The sequence below is a fragment of the Musca autumnalis genome, unplaced genomic scaffold, assembly GCF_047663935.1.
Source record: "Musca autumnalis isolate F117 unplaced genomic scaffold, ASM4766393v1 scaffold_1, whole genome shotgun sequence".
NCBI lineage: Eukaryota > Metazoa > Arthropoda > Insecta > Diptera > Muscidae > Musca > Musca autumnalis.
In genome coordinates, this window is record NW_027411644.1 from 195012953 (window position 1) to 195028403 (window position 15451).

The following is a 15451-nucleotide window of genomic DNA, read 5'->3' on the forward strand; positions in this document are numbered from 1 at the left end:
CTATTGTCCCATGTGTGAGAAACTATTTTTATGGTAACACCGTGTAGAAACTATAACAACCGTAAGGAAGTTATTGCTGAAGCAAAATGCCTAGACAAGTCATTAAATCTATTTTTAACCATGGCATTCAGAAATACACAATGAATGGGACAGAAAATTATCCAATTAAATGAATCACTTGTTTAGAGCTCCAATGGCATGTTTTTGCTTTTAGCTCTTCGGTCACAGAGCAGCCTAAAGCTGTTTCATTGCAATTGAAAATCAATTATATTTTCTGTGCTTCTTGTACAGAACCGTTCTCAGCACAAGTTAGTAGGTATTTTGTTTTGGGTTATATGCAATGGAAATGAAAACCCCCAAAAAATATTATTTTACCAAAGCCGATGGCGAATGTTGTTTTTGTACCCTCACTTCCAAAAAAAGCAAAACAAAAATTGGTTAGTGCGTTTCATGGTCATTATGCTAGTAAGGTCGTCTTATAGCCATGTTTTTGTAGCAATATGTGCCGCATTCATATTCGAGTGCATACATGTGCCTGCACATACATACATACATACACACAACTTTATGAAGTTGTTTTTAATGGCAACAAAATTAAAATAAAAAAATATATAAAACTCAGCATTAAGCAGTGCGTGTTTAGCATAATTTATAAGGACTATCCCCAGAACGGGTAATGACTCATTCTGAAAAATTTTAGATGGAATGACAGTCTTTATGGACGAGCTGACGGGAGTCTTTATAGACGAACTAAAGGGAGTCTTTGTAGACGATCTGAGGGGAATCTGGATGGAGTCTTAATGGACGAGGGAGTCTCTTTATAGACGAACGGAAGGGAGTCTTTATAGACGATCAGAACGGGGCCTTTATAGACGCGGAAGAGGGAGAGTTTATAGAGAAGCGGAATGGAATCTTTATAGGCGAACAAAAGATAATCTTTGTATTCGGGCAGAAGGGAGAATTTATAGACGAGTAGGAATGGTGCATTTAGAGACGTTCAGAGGGGAATCTTTGTAGAAGAGCGGAAGAGAGTCTTTATAGACGAGCTGAAGGGAGCTTTTATAGACGAGCGGAAGGGAGTCTTTATAGACGAGCGGAAGGGAGTCTTTATAGACGAGCGGAAGGGAGTCTTTATAGACGAGCGGAAGGGAGTCTTTATAGACGAGCGGAAGGCAGCCTTTATAGATGAGCGGGAGGGAGTCTTTATAGACGTACGGAGGGAGTCTTAATAAACAAGCTGATGGGAGCCTTTATACACGAGCGGAAGGGAGTCTTTACAGACGAGCAGAAGGAAGTCTATATAAACGAGCAGTCTTTATAAACGAACTTTATGGTGTCTTTGTTGACGAGCGAAAGGGAGTCGTTATAGACGAGCGGAAGGGAGTCGTTATAGACGAGCGGAAGGGAGTCGTTATAGACGAGCGGAAGGGAGTCTTTATAGACGAGCGGAAGGGAGTCTTTATAGACGAGCGGAAGAGAGTCTTTATAGACGAGCGGAAGGGAGTCTTTATAGACGAGCGGAACGGTTTCTTTATAGACGAGCTGAAGGGAGTCTTTATAGACGAGCTGAAGGGAGTCTTTATAGACGAGCTGAAGGGAGTCTTTATAGACGAGCTGAAGGGAGTCTTTATAGACGAGCGGAAAGGAGTCTTTATAGACGAGCGGAAGGGAGTCTTTATAGACGAGCTGAAGGGAGCCTTTATAGACGAGCGGAAGGGAGTCTTTATAGACGAGCGAAAGGGAGTCTTTATAGACGAGCGGAAGGGACACTTTATAGACGAGCGAAAGAGATTCTTTATAGACGAGCGAAAGAGATTCTTTATAGACGAGCGAAGGGGAGTCTTTATAGACGAGCGAAATGGAGTCTTTATAGACGAGCGAAAGGGAGTCTTTATAGACGAGCGAAAGGGAGTCTTTATAGACGAGCGAAAGGGAGTCTTTATAGACGAGCTAAAGGGAGTCTTTATAGACGAGCGAAAGGGAGTCTTTATAGACGAGCGAAAGGGAGTCTTTATAGACGAGCGAAAGGGAGTCTTTATAGACGAGCGAAAGGGAGTCTTTATAGACGAGCGAAAGGGAGTCTTTATAGACGAGCGAAAGGGAGGCTTTATAGACGAACGAAAGGGAGTTTTTATAGACGAGCGGAAGGGAGTCTTTATAGACGAGCGGAAGGGAGTCTTTATAGACGAGCGGAAGGGAGTCTTTATAGACGAGCGGAAGGGAGTCTTTATAGACGAGCGGAAGGGAGTCTTTATATACGACTAGGAGGGAATCTTTGTAGATAAGCTGAAGGTTTTCTTTGGATGCAACAAAAGACTTCTTAATGTATTCTTTAGGCAACAGAAGGTCCTTGAGGTGTTCTTTAGACAACAGAAGGCCTTTTAAAGACTTCTTGGCCTCTTAAAGACTTCGTGGACTTCTACAGGTAACAGAGAACTTCTTGTGGTTTTCTGTAGACAACTGTGGATCTTTTGAGGTCTTCATTAGACATCGAAAGATTTAGGCAACGGAAGATTTATTGTGGTCTTCTTTAGACAACGGAGAACGTGTTGAGGTCTTCAATAGACAACAGAAGACTCTTGAGGTCTTCTTTATACAACCGAAGAACAATTGATGTTTTCTACAGAAACCGAAGATATCAACAGACGTCCTTTCAAGGACTTTTTTAACAGAGGACATGCTGTGGTAGACCTCTTGATGTCTTCTATATGCAACCGAAGATTTCTTGTGTTTTTTTCTATAGGCAACAAAAGACTCCTGAGGTTTTCTTTAGGCAACAGAAGAGCTCCTAAGCTCTTCTTTTGACAGCAGAAGACCTCTCTCTTAAGGCCTTTTCTAGGCAACAGAAGACTTCTTGTGGTCTTCTATAGAAAAGGGGGGCCCTTTTGAGGTTTTCTATAGACAACAGAAGTACCTTGAGGTCTTCTTTAGACAACAGAAGACCTCTTGATGTCTTCTGTAACAACAGTAGCCAACAGAAGACTCTGAGGTCTTCTTTTGGGCTGCTGAAGACCTCTTAAGGTATTCTTTAGACAGCACAAGTTTAAGGACTTATTTTGTCAACAGAAGCCTTCTTGCGGCAACAGCGGACTTGTTGAGGTCTTCAATAGACAACAGAAGACCCTTGAGGTCTTTTTAGTCATCATAAAACCTCTTTATCTCTTCTGTATGCAATACGGGACCTCTTAATATCTTCTTTGGACAAGAAAAAAATAGGTCTTCTTTAGACTAAGGAAGACCTCTTAAGGCAACAGAGGACCTGTCTTCAATCGACAACAGAAGACCTATTGATGTCTTTTGTAGGCAACAGTAGACCTGTTGATGTCTTCTGTAGGCAACAAAATACTTCTTAATGTGTTCTGCTGACAACAGAAGAACTCTTTAGGCAAAATATGACATTATGAGGTATTTTATGTGTAACAGAGGACCTATTGAGGTGTACAATAGACAACAGAAGACTCCTGAGTTATTCTTTAGACAACGAAAGACCTCTTAAGGTCTTCTAAAGGCAACAGAGGACCAGTTGGTGTCTTATATAGGCAACCGAAAACCACTTAAGGATTTCTTTAGGCCACAGAACACTTTTGGTGCTCTTCTATATACATGTTACAAACATCGGAATCATGTTGTGGCGCACTTGTTAGCTAATCCATTTACTTTTTTAAATATATTTCACATCAATTTTTTCCGTTCCCAATAAAATACTACTTTTTGTTATGTTTATTTGTCAATATTCGGTTTTTTTGTTCTTTTCAATATTAAACAATCGCTTATTATGTAGCGTAAGGCTTATGAAGCGATAACCACATCCAAGTTTTATTAGATTATTACGTCTTAACTTTGCATACGCACTTGCGATAAGTTTATAAATAATAGTAGGTTTTTTTTGCAATCTCTATATGAGATTTTACAAGCCTCCATTTGAAGTACCTTGCCTAATAGTTGTTAATGACCCACCTATATTTATTGATTAGTACTGGGAATTTCAATTTAATATGAAGAACATAATTGATCACCCATCTTATCATATCAGGAATTACGATCCCAGGAATCACAATGGAATTTTATCTATAAATTAACTTTCATAAAAACCCCTTAGGATAAATCATTCTGTCGTATTTATCTTTTAATTGAAAACATTTTATATGTTTAATTATCGTATTATATTGTTCGGATATTATTTCATTAATAAGATATGGAGTATAGAGCAGATAACATTTGCCTCGAAGTTGTCAGTTTATCTTTGCCACTTGAAAAGATAAATTTTGGTTTTGAGAAACCCATAATTGTAGGACTATAATCATGGATAGAAAACTCCAGGATTTAACCGTTCCTAAGAATATAGTTTTTTCGCGTTTAGATCATAATTAATATTCCTCATGACGGCATGAAGCAGAAGCCTTAATCCGTGCTAAACATCAGATCCCACTTGAGTTTAAAAAGGAACCAAAATACGTCCTGGACTTTGTCTGTTTTAAGTTTTATTTTATTATTTTATTTATTCGTTTACTTAAAACATAAATTAACAGCATTACAGTTAAGCAAAATCCCCTATTTTAGAAGGTTACCAAACTAGTTTACTTCACGCGATATAAAATCCCCTGTCATGTGGCGGCGGTCAGCCAACAACAAACAAATTTTTCCATTGGCCTTTAAATAAAAAATTAAAATTTTAATACTCAAAAGCTTATTAAACTTTTCATTGAAAAGAAGTAGGTAAGTACTAGCTACGCACAACCACACAAAAGTGAATGTTGTGGCAAGAACTGTGATACGTCTTTTCAGAATTTGTATGCTCCCATGTAAACACTCGAGGCGTATTGGTTCGCGACATTCCGTTTTGAGACCATTTAGATAACGAAAAAAGAAAATAAAATATATGATAAACAACACCAACAAATATGCAAAACCACAAACAAACAGACAAACCACCTATAAATTTTGCAAAACTAGTTTCATACGTCGAGCCCCTCTTCTTGAACATATTTTCAAACTAGCCAAAGAATGATGTCTGTTTTCATTCGGACATTTTGTGTTATGAGCGTTAGCGAATAAACAAAACTTGGCTCTTAGCCCATTATAACTGGTTTTGTGATTCGAAACAGTTGATTGTTCGTCTGTCTTTCTGTCGGCTTAAACGCTTGTTTAGATTGTTGACGTTGTTGTTGTAGTTGTTCATAATTCAACTATGCGCTTTTGTTTTTTGGCCTGAAAATGTGGGCTCGTCTCATAGTTGTTATTGAGTTATTTTGCTTTGGTTTGGGCGTTTATAGACATTTTGAATACACAGAGAGAAACATGAGTGAAAAGTGTTCTCAGCGACCAGGAGAATTTTTCTATAGAAAAAGTTTCCTTAAGGTCCTGAGGAATTATTTTCTATAGAGAAAAATGTCCCTAAGTGCCCGAGAATTTTTTCTACCTGAGGAACCTGAGGAATTTTTTTCTATAGAAAAAAGTGTCCTCAGGGACCTGAGGAATTCTATAGAAAAAAGTGTCCTCAGGGACCTGAGTAATTTTTTTCTATAGAAAAAAGTGTCCTCAGCGACCTGAGTAATTTTTTTTTCTATAGAAAAAAGTGTCCTCAAAGACCTGAGTAATTTTTTTCTATAGAAAAAAGTGTCCTCAGGGACTTGAGTATTTTTTTCTATAGAAAAAAGTGTCCTCAGGGACCTGAGTAATTTTTTTCTATAGAAAAAAGTGTCCTCAGCGACCTGAGGAATTTTTTCCTATAGAAAAAAGTGTCGTCACGGGCCTGAAGAATTTCTTTCTATAGATAAATGTGTCCTCAGGGATCTGAGGAATTTTTTCTATAGAAAAAGTGTCTTCAGGGACCTGAGGAATTTTTTTCTGTAGAAAAAATGTGTCCTCAGGGACCTGAGGAATTTTTCTTTAGAAAAAAGTGTCCTCAGTGACCTGAGGAATTTTTTTCTATAGAAAAAAGTGTCCTAAGGATTTTTTTTTTCTATAGAAAAAAGTGTCCTCAGGGACCTGAGGAATTTTTTCCTATAGAAAAAAGTGTCCTCAGGGACCTGAGGAATTTTTTCCTATAGAAAAAAGTGTCCTCAGGGACCTGAGGAATTTTTTGCAGGAAAAAGTGTCTCTAGGGACCTGAGGAATTTTTTCTATATAAAAAATTGTCCTTAGGGACCTGAGGATTTTTTTTCTATAGAAAATGTGTCCTCAGTGACCTGAGGAATTTATTTCTATAGAAAAAAGTGTCCTCAGGTCCCTGAGGATTTTTTTTCTATAGAAAAAAGTGTCCTCAGGGACATGAGAAACTGAGAAAATTTTTTCTATAGAAAAAGTGTCCTTAAGTGCCTAAAGGGCCTATAGAAAAAAGTGTCCTCAGAGACCTGAGGAATTTTTTCTATAGAAAAAAAGTGTCCTCGGTGACCTGAGTGTCCTCAGGAGTCTGGTGATTTTTTTTTCTATAAAAAAGTGTCCTCAAGGACCTGAAGAATTTTTTTCTATAGAAAAAAGTGTCCTCAAAGACCTGAGGAGTTTTTTTCTATAGAGGATTTTTTTCTATAGAAAACAGTGTCCTGAGTAATTTCTTCTATAGAAAAAAGTGTCATCAGGGACCTGAAAAAATTTTCTCTATAAAAAATTGTCCTTAGGGGCCTGATGTTTTTTTCTCAGGAGCATAGGATATTTTTTCTATAGAAAAGACTGTACTCAGGAACCTGAGAATTTTTTTCAATTTTTTATTTTTTTTTATAGAAAATAGCGTCTCAGGCACCTGAGGATTTTTTTTCTATAGAAAAAAGTGTCTTCAGGTACCTGAGGAATTTTTGTCTAGAAAAAAGGGTCCTCAGCGAATTTGTTTCTATAGAAAAAAGTGTCTTAATGGACCGAGACATTTTTCTATAGAATTGATGATTTTAGGATTTTATTTCTATAGAAGAAAGTTTCCTCATGGACCTGAGGAATTTGCTGATATAAAAAATGTTCTGGGGGTCCTGTGTATTTCTTATACAAAAAGTCATACAAAGTAGTAGTATTTTTTTTTCTGTAGAAGAAAGTGTCTTCAGGGTCACTTCATTTTTTTGACAGAAAAAAGTTTCCTCAGGGGCCTGAGGAATATTTTCTATAGAAAAAAGAGTCGCAGTGTTCCTGAAAAGATTTTTTATAGAAAAAAGTGTCCACAGGTACCTGAGGAATTTCTTTCTATAGAAAAAATTAGTCCACATGGTTACTTTTTCAGAAAGTGAAAAGTATATTCAGGGGCGTGAGGATTTTGTTTTAGAAAAAAGTGTTCTCAGCGGTATGAGGTTTTTTTCTATAGAAAAAAGTGTCATCCGTTGCCTGAAAACTTTTTTCCTCAGAAACTTTTTCTATAGAAAATAATGTCCACAGATGCCTGATGACTTTTCATGGAAAAAAGTGTTCGCAAGGGCCTCAGGAAATTGGGTCTTGTATAAAGAGTTTTTTTCGGGTCGTCTATAAAAACTAACTACCTCTAATCCATCACATATAAAGACTCCCTTCAGCTCGTCTATAAAGACTCCCATCAGCTCGTCTATAAAGACTCCCTTCAGCTCGTCTATAAAGACTCCCTTCAGCTGGTCTATAAAGACTCCATTCAGCTCGTCTATAAAGACTCCCTTCAGCTCGTCTATAAAGACTCCCTTCAGCTCGTCTATAAAGACTCCCTTCAGCTCATCTATAAAGACTCCCTTCAGCTCATCTATAAAGACTCCCTTCGGCTCGTCTATAGAGACTCCCTTCGGCTCGTCTATAAAGACTCCCTTCGGCTCGTCTACAAAGACTCCCTTCGGCTCGTCTACAAAGACTCCCTTCGGCTGGTCTATAAAGACTCCATTCAGCTCGTCTATAAAGACTCCATTCAGCTCGTCTATAAAGACTCCATTCAGCTCGTCTATAAAGACTCCCTTCAGCTCGTCTATAAAGACTCCCTTCCGCTCGTCTATAAAGACTCCCTTCAGCTCGTCTATAAAGACTCCCTTCAGCTCATCTATAAAGACTCCCTTCGGCTCGTCTATAAAGACTCCCTTCAGCTCGTCTATAAAGACTCAAAACAATGTTCAACGGCCATTGAAACGTCTGAAATGTTTTCATGTGTCAAACAAACTTGACACAAAAGTTGTTTTATTGATAAATTTCAAGTGTGACGCCAGAGAATGAGGGTGAGAATGGAATTCAATTTCAGATATGTTTTGAAGTGTTCAATTATTGTCTTCATATTGTGTGCGGACCTCCAAGTTCTAATCAGTAAATATGGGTCATTGATAAATGGACGTCAGACAAGGTGTTTCTATAATGACATTTAGACATTTATTAAAAGCGTAGTATTTCAATGAAATGGTAAACAAAGTGTTTACAAAAAGAAATTTAAAGGTCCAACTCAAAGTTTATGACGTCATAATGTAATAAAAATCAGCTAATAAATGGTTTAATAGACTTGGCTAACTTTAAAACAGATTGAAAACAGCAAATAAATTGTATTAACAATAAAAAGTGTATGTGATAAAAAAGAATTTTGAATTTAATATAGTTTAATGAGTACCAGTATAAATGAGTAATGGTTAGAGGTACTCTTTTGAGGGATCTACCTCATATCTTGCCAGAAACGTATTGCTTTAGTTTTCAACAAAGACTTGGTCCACAATATATAATGATCCATATATGGTCGTCTATAAAATTTTCGTATGTGAGGACTGCCTTCAGTTAAAAAAAAAAATAACCTTGAAAATGTCCTTCAGCTGATAGTTGGTTCTATCCTATTAATGGATTGTCGTCAATAGCCTTCTTTGATAACAATTGCACTATCTTTTTATGTCATGTTGTTGGTTTTTTTATTTATTTTGTCATATGTTTTGTTGCAAGTTGATCAATTTCATGTATCAATCGCTAAGCGTTGCATTGTGTTACAGCTGTCTATCAATCAATTTGGAATTGACGCATTGATGATTGAGACTTGAAATAAATGCCTCTATAACTTTCACTTGTTGCCACATATTTGTTGGCAAACGTTTAATTGACAGTTTCCATGGCTATTGTCAGAGATTATATATTTTGAAAACCAATTTCGGGTTTCTTAATAACCATAATTTTCATTAAAAATACCTATCCATTAAGGGAGATTAATTGTTGACACATTTTGAAGTTGCAAAAATGTTTGTGGGGACACACACACTATTAATTATTTAAAGTAATTATGAGGCAATAAATTCATAAAAATATTAAAAAAATTATACTATATTAAAATTTGGTTGACCGGTGGAATTTAACCAATAAAAATTGTGTAAACAACAAAATCACAACAAAAACTTCACCTTAAAAATAAAATCACAACAATGCAAAAGCTCAAATAACAAGAAAATAACGAAAACAGATTCAGTTCAATATACTGGACGGGACGGTCATTAACTTTACTGAAATTGTTTTTAACAAATTCATCAAAACATAAACAGAGAAAAAACAACAGCAAACTGCAAACAAAAGCGAACAATGAACAAATTGTATAACAAATTTAACTTACTTTGTATAACAACTTCTACTACCATTGCAAACTTTATCCAAGTTAAATTGTTTTCCTAATGCCTAAAAGTATGCTTAGAAATATAACCGATTTCTCTTTATATCTTTCTTTCTTTACAGAAAACCTTATTGGTCAGCATTCATGATGATGATCCTACTTTTAATGGCGACGGCTATACAAGTTTGGCCGTCATTTATGCAACATTTGCCCTGTTCAACTGGTTTGCTCCATCCTTTATTGCCTTTACGGGACCACGTACCGCCATGGTGGTGGGGGCATTGACATATACGTAAGTTCAAAATATTTTTTCAAAGGATAAAAGAGCCATAGATATTTTCATAAGTTCCTGGACTTCCAAGAAAAAATCCAAAAATCTTGGATTTTTTAAACATATTTTCAGAAGTTAGTGAATTTTTTAAAAATACTTTCACAAGTTCATGGATTTTTAAATTTGAAAACAACAAATATGAGATTAAGCTTGACTACAACAAATAGTAAGTAAAACATACATCTCAACAAAACTGCCAAAGTGAATCTAAAAATAGACACAGAGCACCGTGGACGATTGATTGTTGTTATTTTTCAACAACTATCAAAATAGTTATGTGCATTCTCTGCAATGTGGAGACACATGACAGTGGGAGTAGTTAATTTGGTTTACATATGCGGCTACGAGAGTTTTTAGGTGTTTTCGGTTGAATTCGCATTGAAACGAATTCATCAGTCACACTTATTCTTGAGCTCGAGTCGTCATAAAATTGGGGAAGGGTTCTTTGTTTCAATACAAAGAACTAAGAGAACTGATGAGTCCAAGTGGCGTTGGACGAAACTAGTATTCTCTGCCATCCCCAAAAGTAATCAATTTTAACTACACCCCACTTTAAACTTGTTGTTTTTTTTTTTTTTTTAAATTTGAAAACAACAAATATGAGATTAAGCTTGACTACAACAAATAGTAAGTAAAACATACATCTCAACAAAACTGCCAAAGTGAATCTAAAAGTTCATGGATTTTTTTAAAATATTTTAAGAAGCTCGTGGATTTTTTAAAAATATTTTAAGAAGCTCGTGGATTTTTTAAAAATATTTTAAGAAGCTCGTGGATTTTTTAAAAATATTTTAAGAAGCTCGTGGATTTTTTAAAAATATTTTAAGAAGCTTGTGGATTTTTTAAAAATATTTTAAGAAGCTCGTGGATTTTTTAAAAATATTTTAAGAAGCTCGTGGATTTTTTAAAAATATATTAAGAAGCTCATGGATTTTTTAAAAATATTTTAAGAAACTCATGGATTTTTTAAAAATATTTTAAGAAGCTCGTGGATTTTTTAAAAATATTTTAAGAAGCTCGTGGATTTTTTAAAAATATTTTAAGAAGCTCGTGGATTTTTTAAAAATATTTTAAGAAGCTCGTGGATTTTTTAAAAATATTTTAAGAAGCTCGTGGATTTTTTAAAAATATTTTAAGAAGCTCGTGGAATTTTTAAAAATATTTTAAGAAGCTCGTGGAATTTTTAAAAATATTTTATGAAGCTCGTGGATTTTTTAAAAATATTTTAAGAAGCTCGTGGATTTTTTAAAAAAATTTTTAAGAATCTCGTGGATTTTTTAAAAATATTTTAAGAAGCTCGTGGATTTTTTAAAAATATTTTAAGAAGCTTGTAGATTTTTTAAAAATATTTTAAGAAGCTTGTAGATTTTTTAAAAATATTTTAAGAAGCTTGTGGATTTTTTTAAAAATATTTTAAGATGTTCTTCACAAGCTCGTGGATTTTTTTTAATATTTTAAGAAGCTTGTGGATTTTTTTAAAAATATTTTAAGAAGTTCTTCACAAGCTCGTCGATTTTTTTAATATTTTCACAAGCTCTTGAATTTCTTTTAAATATTTTCACAAGGTCTAAAAATATTTTCAAAAGGTAGTAGATTTTTCAAAAATATTTTCACAAAAAACCCCTCTACCGTTTTTTTTTTAAATATTTTCATTAGGTAGTGGATTTTTTATTAAAAATATTTTTATTAGGTCTCGGATTTTCTAAAAAATTTTTTTAAAGTAACCCTTCACCTTACTTTTTTTAAGAATCTGCTGAACTGTATCTCTTCTGCTTCTTTCAGGTTCTTTATGGTAACCTTCCTGTTTCCCAGTACATGGCTGTTGTATGTCGCAAGTGCTCTGTTGGGTGCTGGTGCTGCCATCACATGGACAGGTCAGGGAAGCTTCTTGGCCCGTTGCAGTGATTCAGGAAATATATCAAGAAATTCGGGTATATTTTGGGCCCTTCTACAGTGCAGTATGTTCTTTGGCAATCTCTTTGTGTACTATCAATTCCAAAATAAGGATCACATTGACTCACAGACGCGTTCACTGGTCATTGGTGTATTGATTGGTGTTGCCGTCCTGGGTGTAATATTCTTGGCCACATTACGTTATGTTCCCGATAATTCGACAGTAGATACAGAGTTACGTCAGCCACAAACACCATGGGATAGTGCCAGGGTGGCATTCCGCTCTGCTGGACAATTGTTTATGACACGAGATATGTTACTGCTCAGCATGGCTTTCTTGTATACAGGTGAGAGAATATTTACATTTCTCAAAAGAGACCGTAATTCTTAGTTTTATTTATTCTTTTGTTTTTTTAGGTTTTGAACTTTCCTTCTTCAGTGGTGTATATGGTCCTTCAATCGGTTTCACCAAGAAAATCTCCGATACTCCCAAGGAAATTATGGGTTTGGCTGGTATTTGCATTGGTGTCGGTGAGGTGTTTGGTGGCAGCCTCTTTGGTATTTTAGCCTCGAAAACCACACGTTTCGGTCGTGATCCCATTGTCATTGCTGGCTATTTCATCCATATGGTTGCCTTCCTGTTGATCTTCTTCAATTTGCCCGACAGTGCTCCATTCAATGACACCGACGACATTTCATTCTTTGATCCACCACGCACCTGGATTGCTTTGTTATGCGCCTTCCTGTTGGGTTTGGGTGATGCCTGTTTCAATACTCAAATCTATTCCATGTTGGGCGGAGTGTTTGTTAAGAATTCCGTGGGTGCATTTGCTTTGTTCAAATTTACACAGGTGAGTGAGCTTGAGGCATGAATTTTCATTGAAATGTGTCGAAATTAAAATAGTCTTATTAAGATACTCAGATGTAATTTGAGAAGTCTATCAGGATTTGCTAGGAGGTTACAAGAAAACTGTATTTTCGAGAAGATGACCTTCTGTCATCTCAAAAAACTCCGTAATGTCATGACAAGGCCTTATAAGAAGTTCAGAAGGTCTTCTCATATAAAACGAGTGAGAATTTTAGTAGAAGGGCAGCAGACTCCCCATGGAAGACCAGTAGATCTTTTTATAGCAAACCAGTAGGTTTTCCCGTAGGTCTCACACACGACCCAGTAGGATCTTCTCATGCAAGACAGTATGTCTTCTCATAGATGGCCAATAGCTTTTCTATTAAAAGACCTATAGGCGATCACAGACAGTTTCTCGAGGAAAGGGAACTTCTATAGACCCTTTTCCGAGGAAAGGCAGCTTCTATAGACCCTTTCTCGAGGAAAGGGTGCTTCTATATTCCCTTTCCCGGGGAAAAGGGTGCTTCTATAGGCACTTTCCCGAGGAAAGGGTGCTTCTATAGGAACTTTCCCGAGGAAAGGTGCTTCTATAGACCCTTTCCCGAGGAAAGGTGCTTCTATAGACCCTTTCCCGAGGAAAGGTGCTTCTATAGACCCTTTCCCGAGGAAAGGTGCTTCTAAAGACCCTTTCCCGAGGAAAGGGTGCTTCCATAGGAACTTTGCCGAAGAAAGGGTGCTTCCATAAACCCTTTCCTCAGGAAAGGGTTCTTCTATAGACTCTTTCCCGACGAAAGGTTGCTTCTATAGACCCTTTACCGAGGAAAGGCTGCTTCTTTAGACCCTTTCCAGTGGAAAGAGTGCTTCTATAGGCACTTTCCCGAGAAAAGGTTGCTTCTATAGACCCTTTTCCGAGGAAAGGGAGCTTCTATAGACCCTTTCCCGAGGAAAGGGTGCATCTATAGAACCTTTCCTGAGGAAAGGGTGCTTCTATAGACACTTTCCCGAGGAAAGGCTGCTTCTATAAACCCATTCCCGAGGAGCGGGTGCTTCTTTAGACCCTTTCCAGTGGAAAAGGTGCTTCTATAGGCACTTTCCCGAGGAAAAGGTGCTTCTATAGACCCTTTCCCGAGGAAAGACTGATTCTATAGACCCTTTCCTGAGGAAAGGCTGATTTCATAGACCCTTTCTAAAAAAAGGGTGCTTCTATAGACCCATTCTAAAAGAAAGGGTGCTTCTATGGACCCTTTCTAAAAGAAAGGGTGCTTCCATGGACCCTTTCTGAATGAAAGGGTTCTTCTATAGACCCTTTCCGAAAGTAAGGGGGCTTCTATAGACCCTTTCTGAATGGAAGGGTGCTCCTATAGACCCTTTCTGAATAAAAGGGTTCTTCTATAGACCCTTTCCGAAAGTAAGGGTGCTCCTATAGACCCTTTCCCGAGGACAGGGAGCTTCTATAGACCCTTTCCGAAAGTAAGGGTGCTTCTATAGACCCTTTCCCGAGGAAAGGGAGCTCCTATAGACCCTTTCCCGAGGAAAGGGTGCATCAATAGACCCTTTCCCGAGAAAAGGGTGCTTCTATAGACACTTTCCCGAGAAAAGGGTGCTTCTATAGACACTTTCCCGAGGAAAGGGTGCTTCTATAGACCCTTTCTAAAAAAAGGGTGCTTCCATAGTCCATTTCTAAAAAAAGGCGCTTCTATAGACCCTTTCTAAAAGAGAGGGTGCTTCTATGGACCCTTTCTGAATGAAAGGGTTCTTCTATGGACCCTTTCTGAATGAAAGGGTTCTTCTATAGACCCTTTACGAAAGTAAGGGTTCTCCTATAGACCCTTTCTGAATGAAAGGGTGCTCCTATAGACCCTTTCTGAATGGAAGGGTTCTTCTATATACCCTTTCCGAAAGTAAGGGTTCTTCTATATACCCTTTCCGAAAGTAAGGGTGCTCCTATAGACCCTTTCCCGAGGTGCTTCTATAGACCCTTTCCCGAGGAAAGGGTGCTTCTATAGACGCTTTCCCGAGGAAAGGGAGCTTCTATAGACCCTTTCCCGAGGAAAGGGTGCTTCTAAAGACCCTTTCCCGATGAAAGGTTGCTTCGTTAGACACTTTCCCGAGGAAAGGGTGCTTCTATAGACACTTTCCCGAGGAAAGGGTGCTTCTATAAATACTTTCCCGTGGAAAGGGTGCTTCTATAGGCACTTTCCCGAGGAAAGGGTTCTTCTATGTACCCTTTCTAAATGAAAGGGTTCTTCTATAGACCCTTTCCGAAAGTAAGGGTTCTTCTATAGACCCTTTCCCGAGGAATAGGGGCTTATATAGATCCTTTCCCGTGGAAAGGGTGCTTCTATAGACCCTTTCCCGAGGAAAGACTGCTTCTATAGACACTTTCCCGAGGAAAGGGTGCTTCGTTAGACACTTTCCCGAGGAAGGGGTGTTTTTATAGGGTGCTTCTATAGACCCTTTTCTGAAAGAAAGGGTGCTTCTATAGACCCGTTCTAAAAGAAAGGGTGCTTCTATAGACCCGTTCTAAAAGAAAGGGTGCTTCTATAGACCCGTTCTAAAAGAAAGGGTGCTTCTATAGACCCGTTCTAAAAGAAAGGGTGCTTCTATAGACCCGTTCTAAAAGAAAGGGTGCTTCTATAGACCCGTTCTAAAAGAAAGGGTGCTTCTATAGACCCGTTCTAAAAGAAAGGGTGCTTCTATAGACCCGTTCTAAAAGAAAGGTTGCTTCTATAGACCCGTTCTAAAAGAAAGGGTGCTTCTACAGACTCTTTCTAAAAGGACCCTTTCTAAAAGAAAGGGTGCTTCTACAGACTCTTTCTAAAAGGACCCTTTCTAAAAGAAAGGGTGCTTCTACAGACTCTTTCTAAAAAGACCCTTTCTA

General features: G+C 37.3%; 2 protein-coding genes across 17 annotated transcripts in view; one reads left to right on the forward strand and one right to left on the reverse strand.

Annotated features, from left to right (window-relative positions):
- LOC141388886 (protein Notchless-like) overlaps nucleotides 1-15451 on the reverse strand; it is a 63535-nt gene that overhangs the window by 37858 nt on the left and 10226 nt on the right. The window lies entirely within an intron of this gene.
- LOC141388887 (UNC93-like protein MFSD11) overlaps nucleotides 1-15451 on the forward strand; it is a 38309-nt gene that overhangs the window by 22017 nt on the left and 841 nt on the right. For all 16 annotated transcript variants that reach the window (XM_073959479.1, XM_073959480.1, XM_073959486.1 and 13 more), the window contains exons 3-5: nucleotides 9622-9791; nucleotides 11613-12070; nucleotides 12141-12574. In XM_073959479.1, coding sequence (XP_073815580.1) covers nucleotides 9622-9791; nucleotides 11613-12070; nucleotides 12141-12574 — 1062 coding nt within the window. The remainder of the gene's footprint in view (nucleotides 1-9621; nucleotides 9792-11612; nucleotides 12071-12140; nucleotides 12575-15451) is intronic.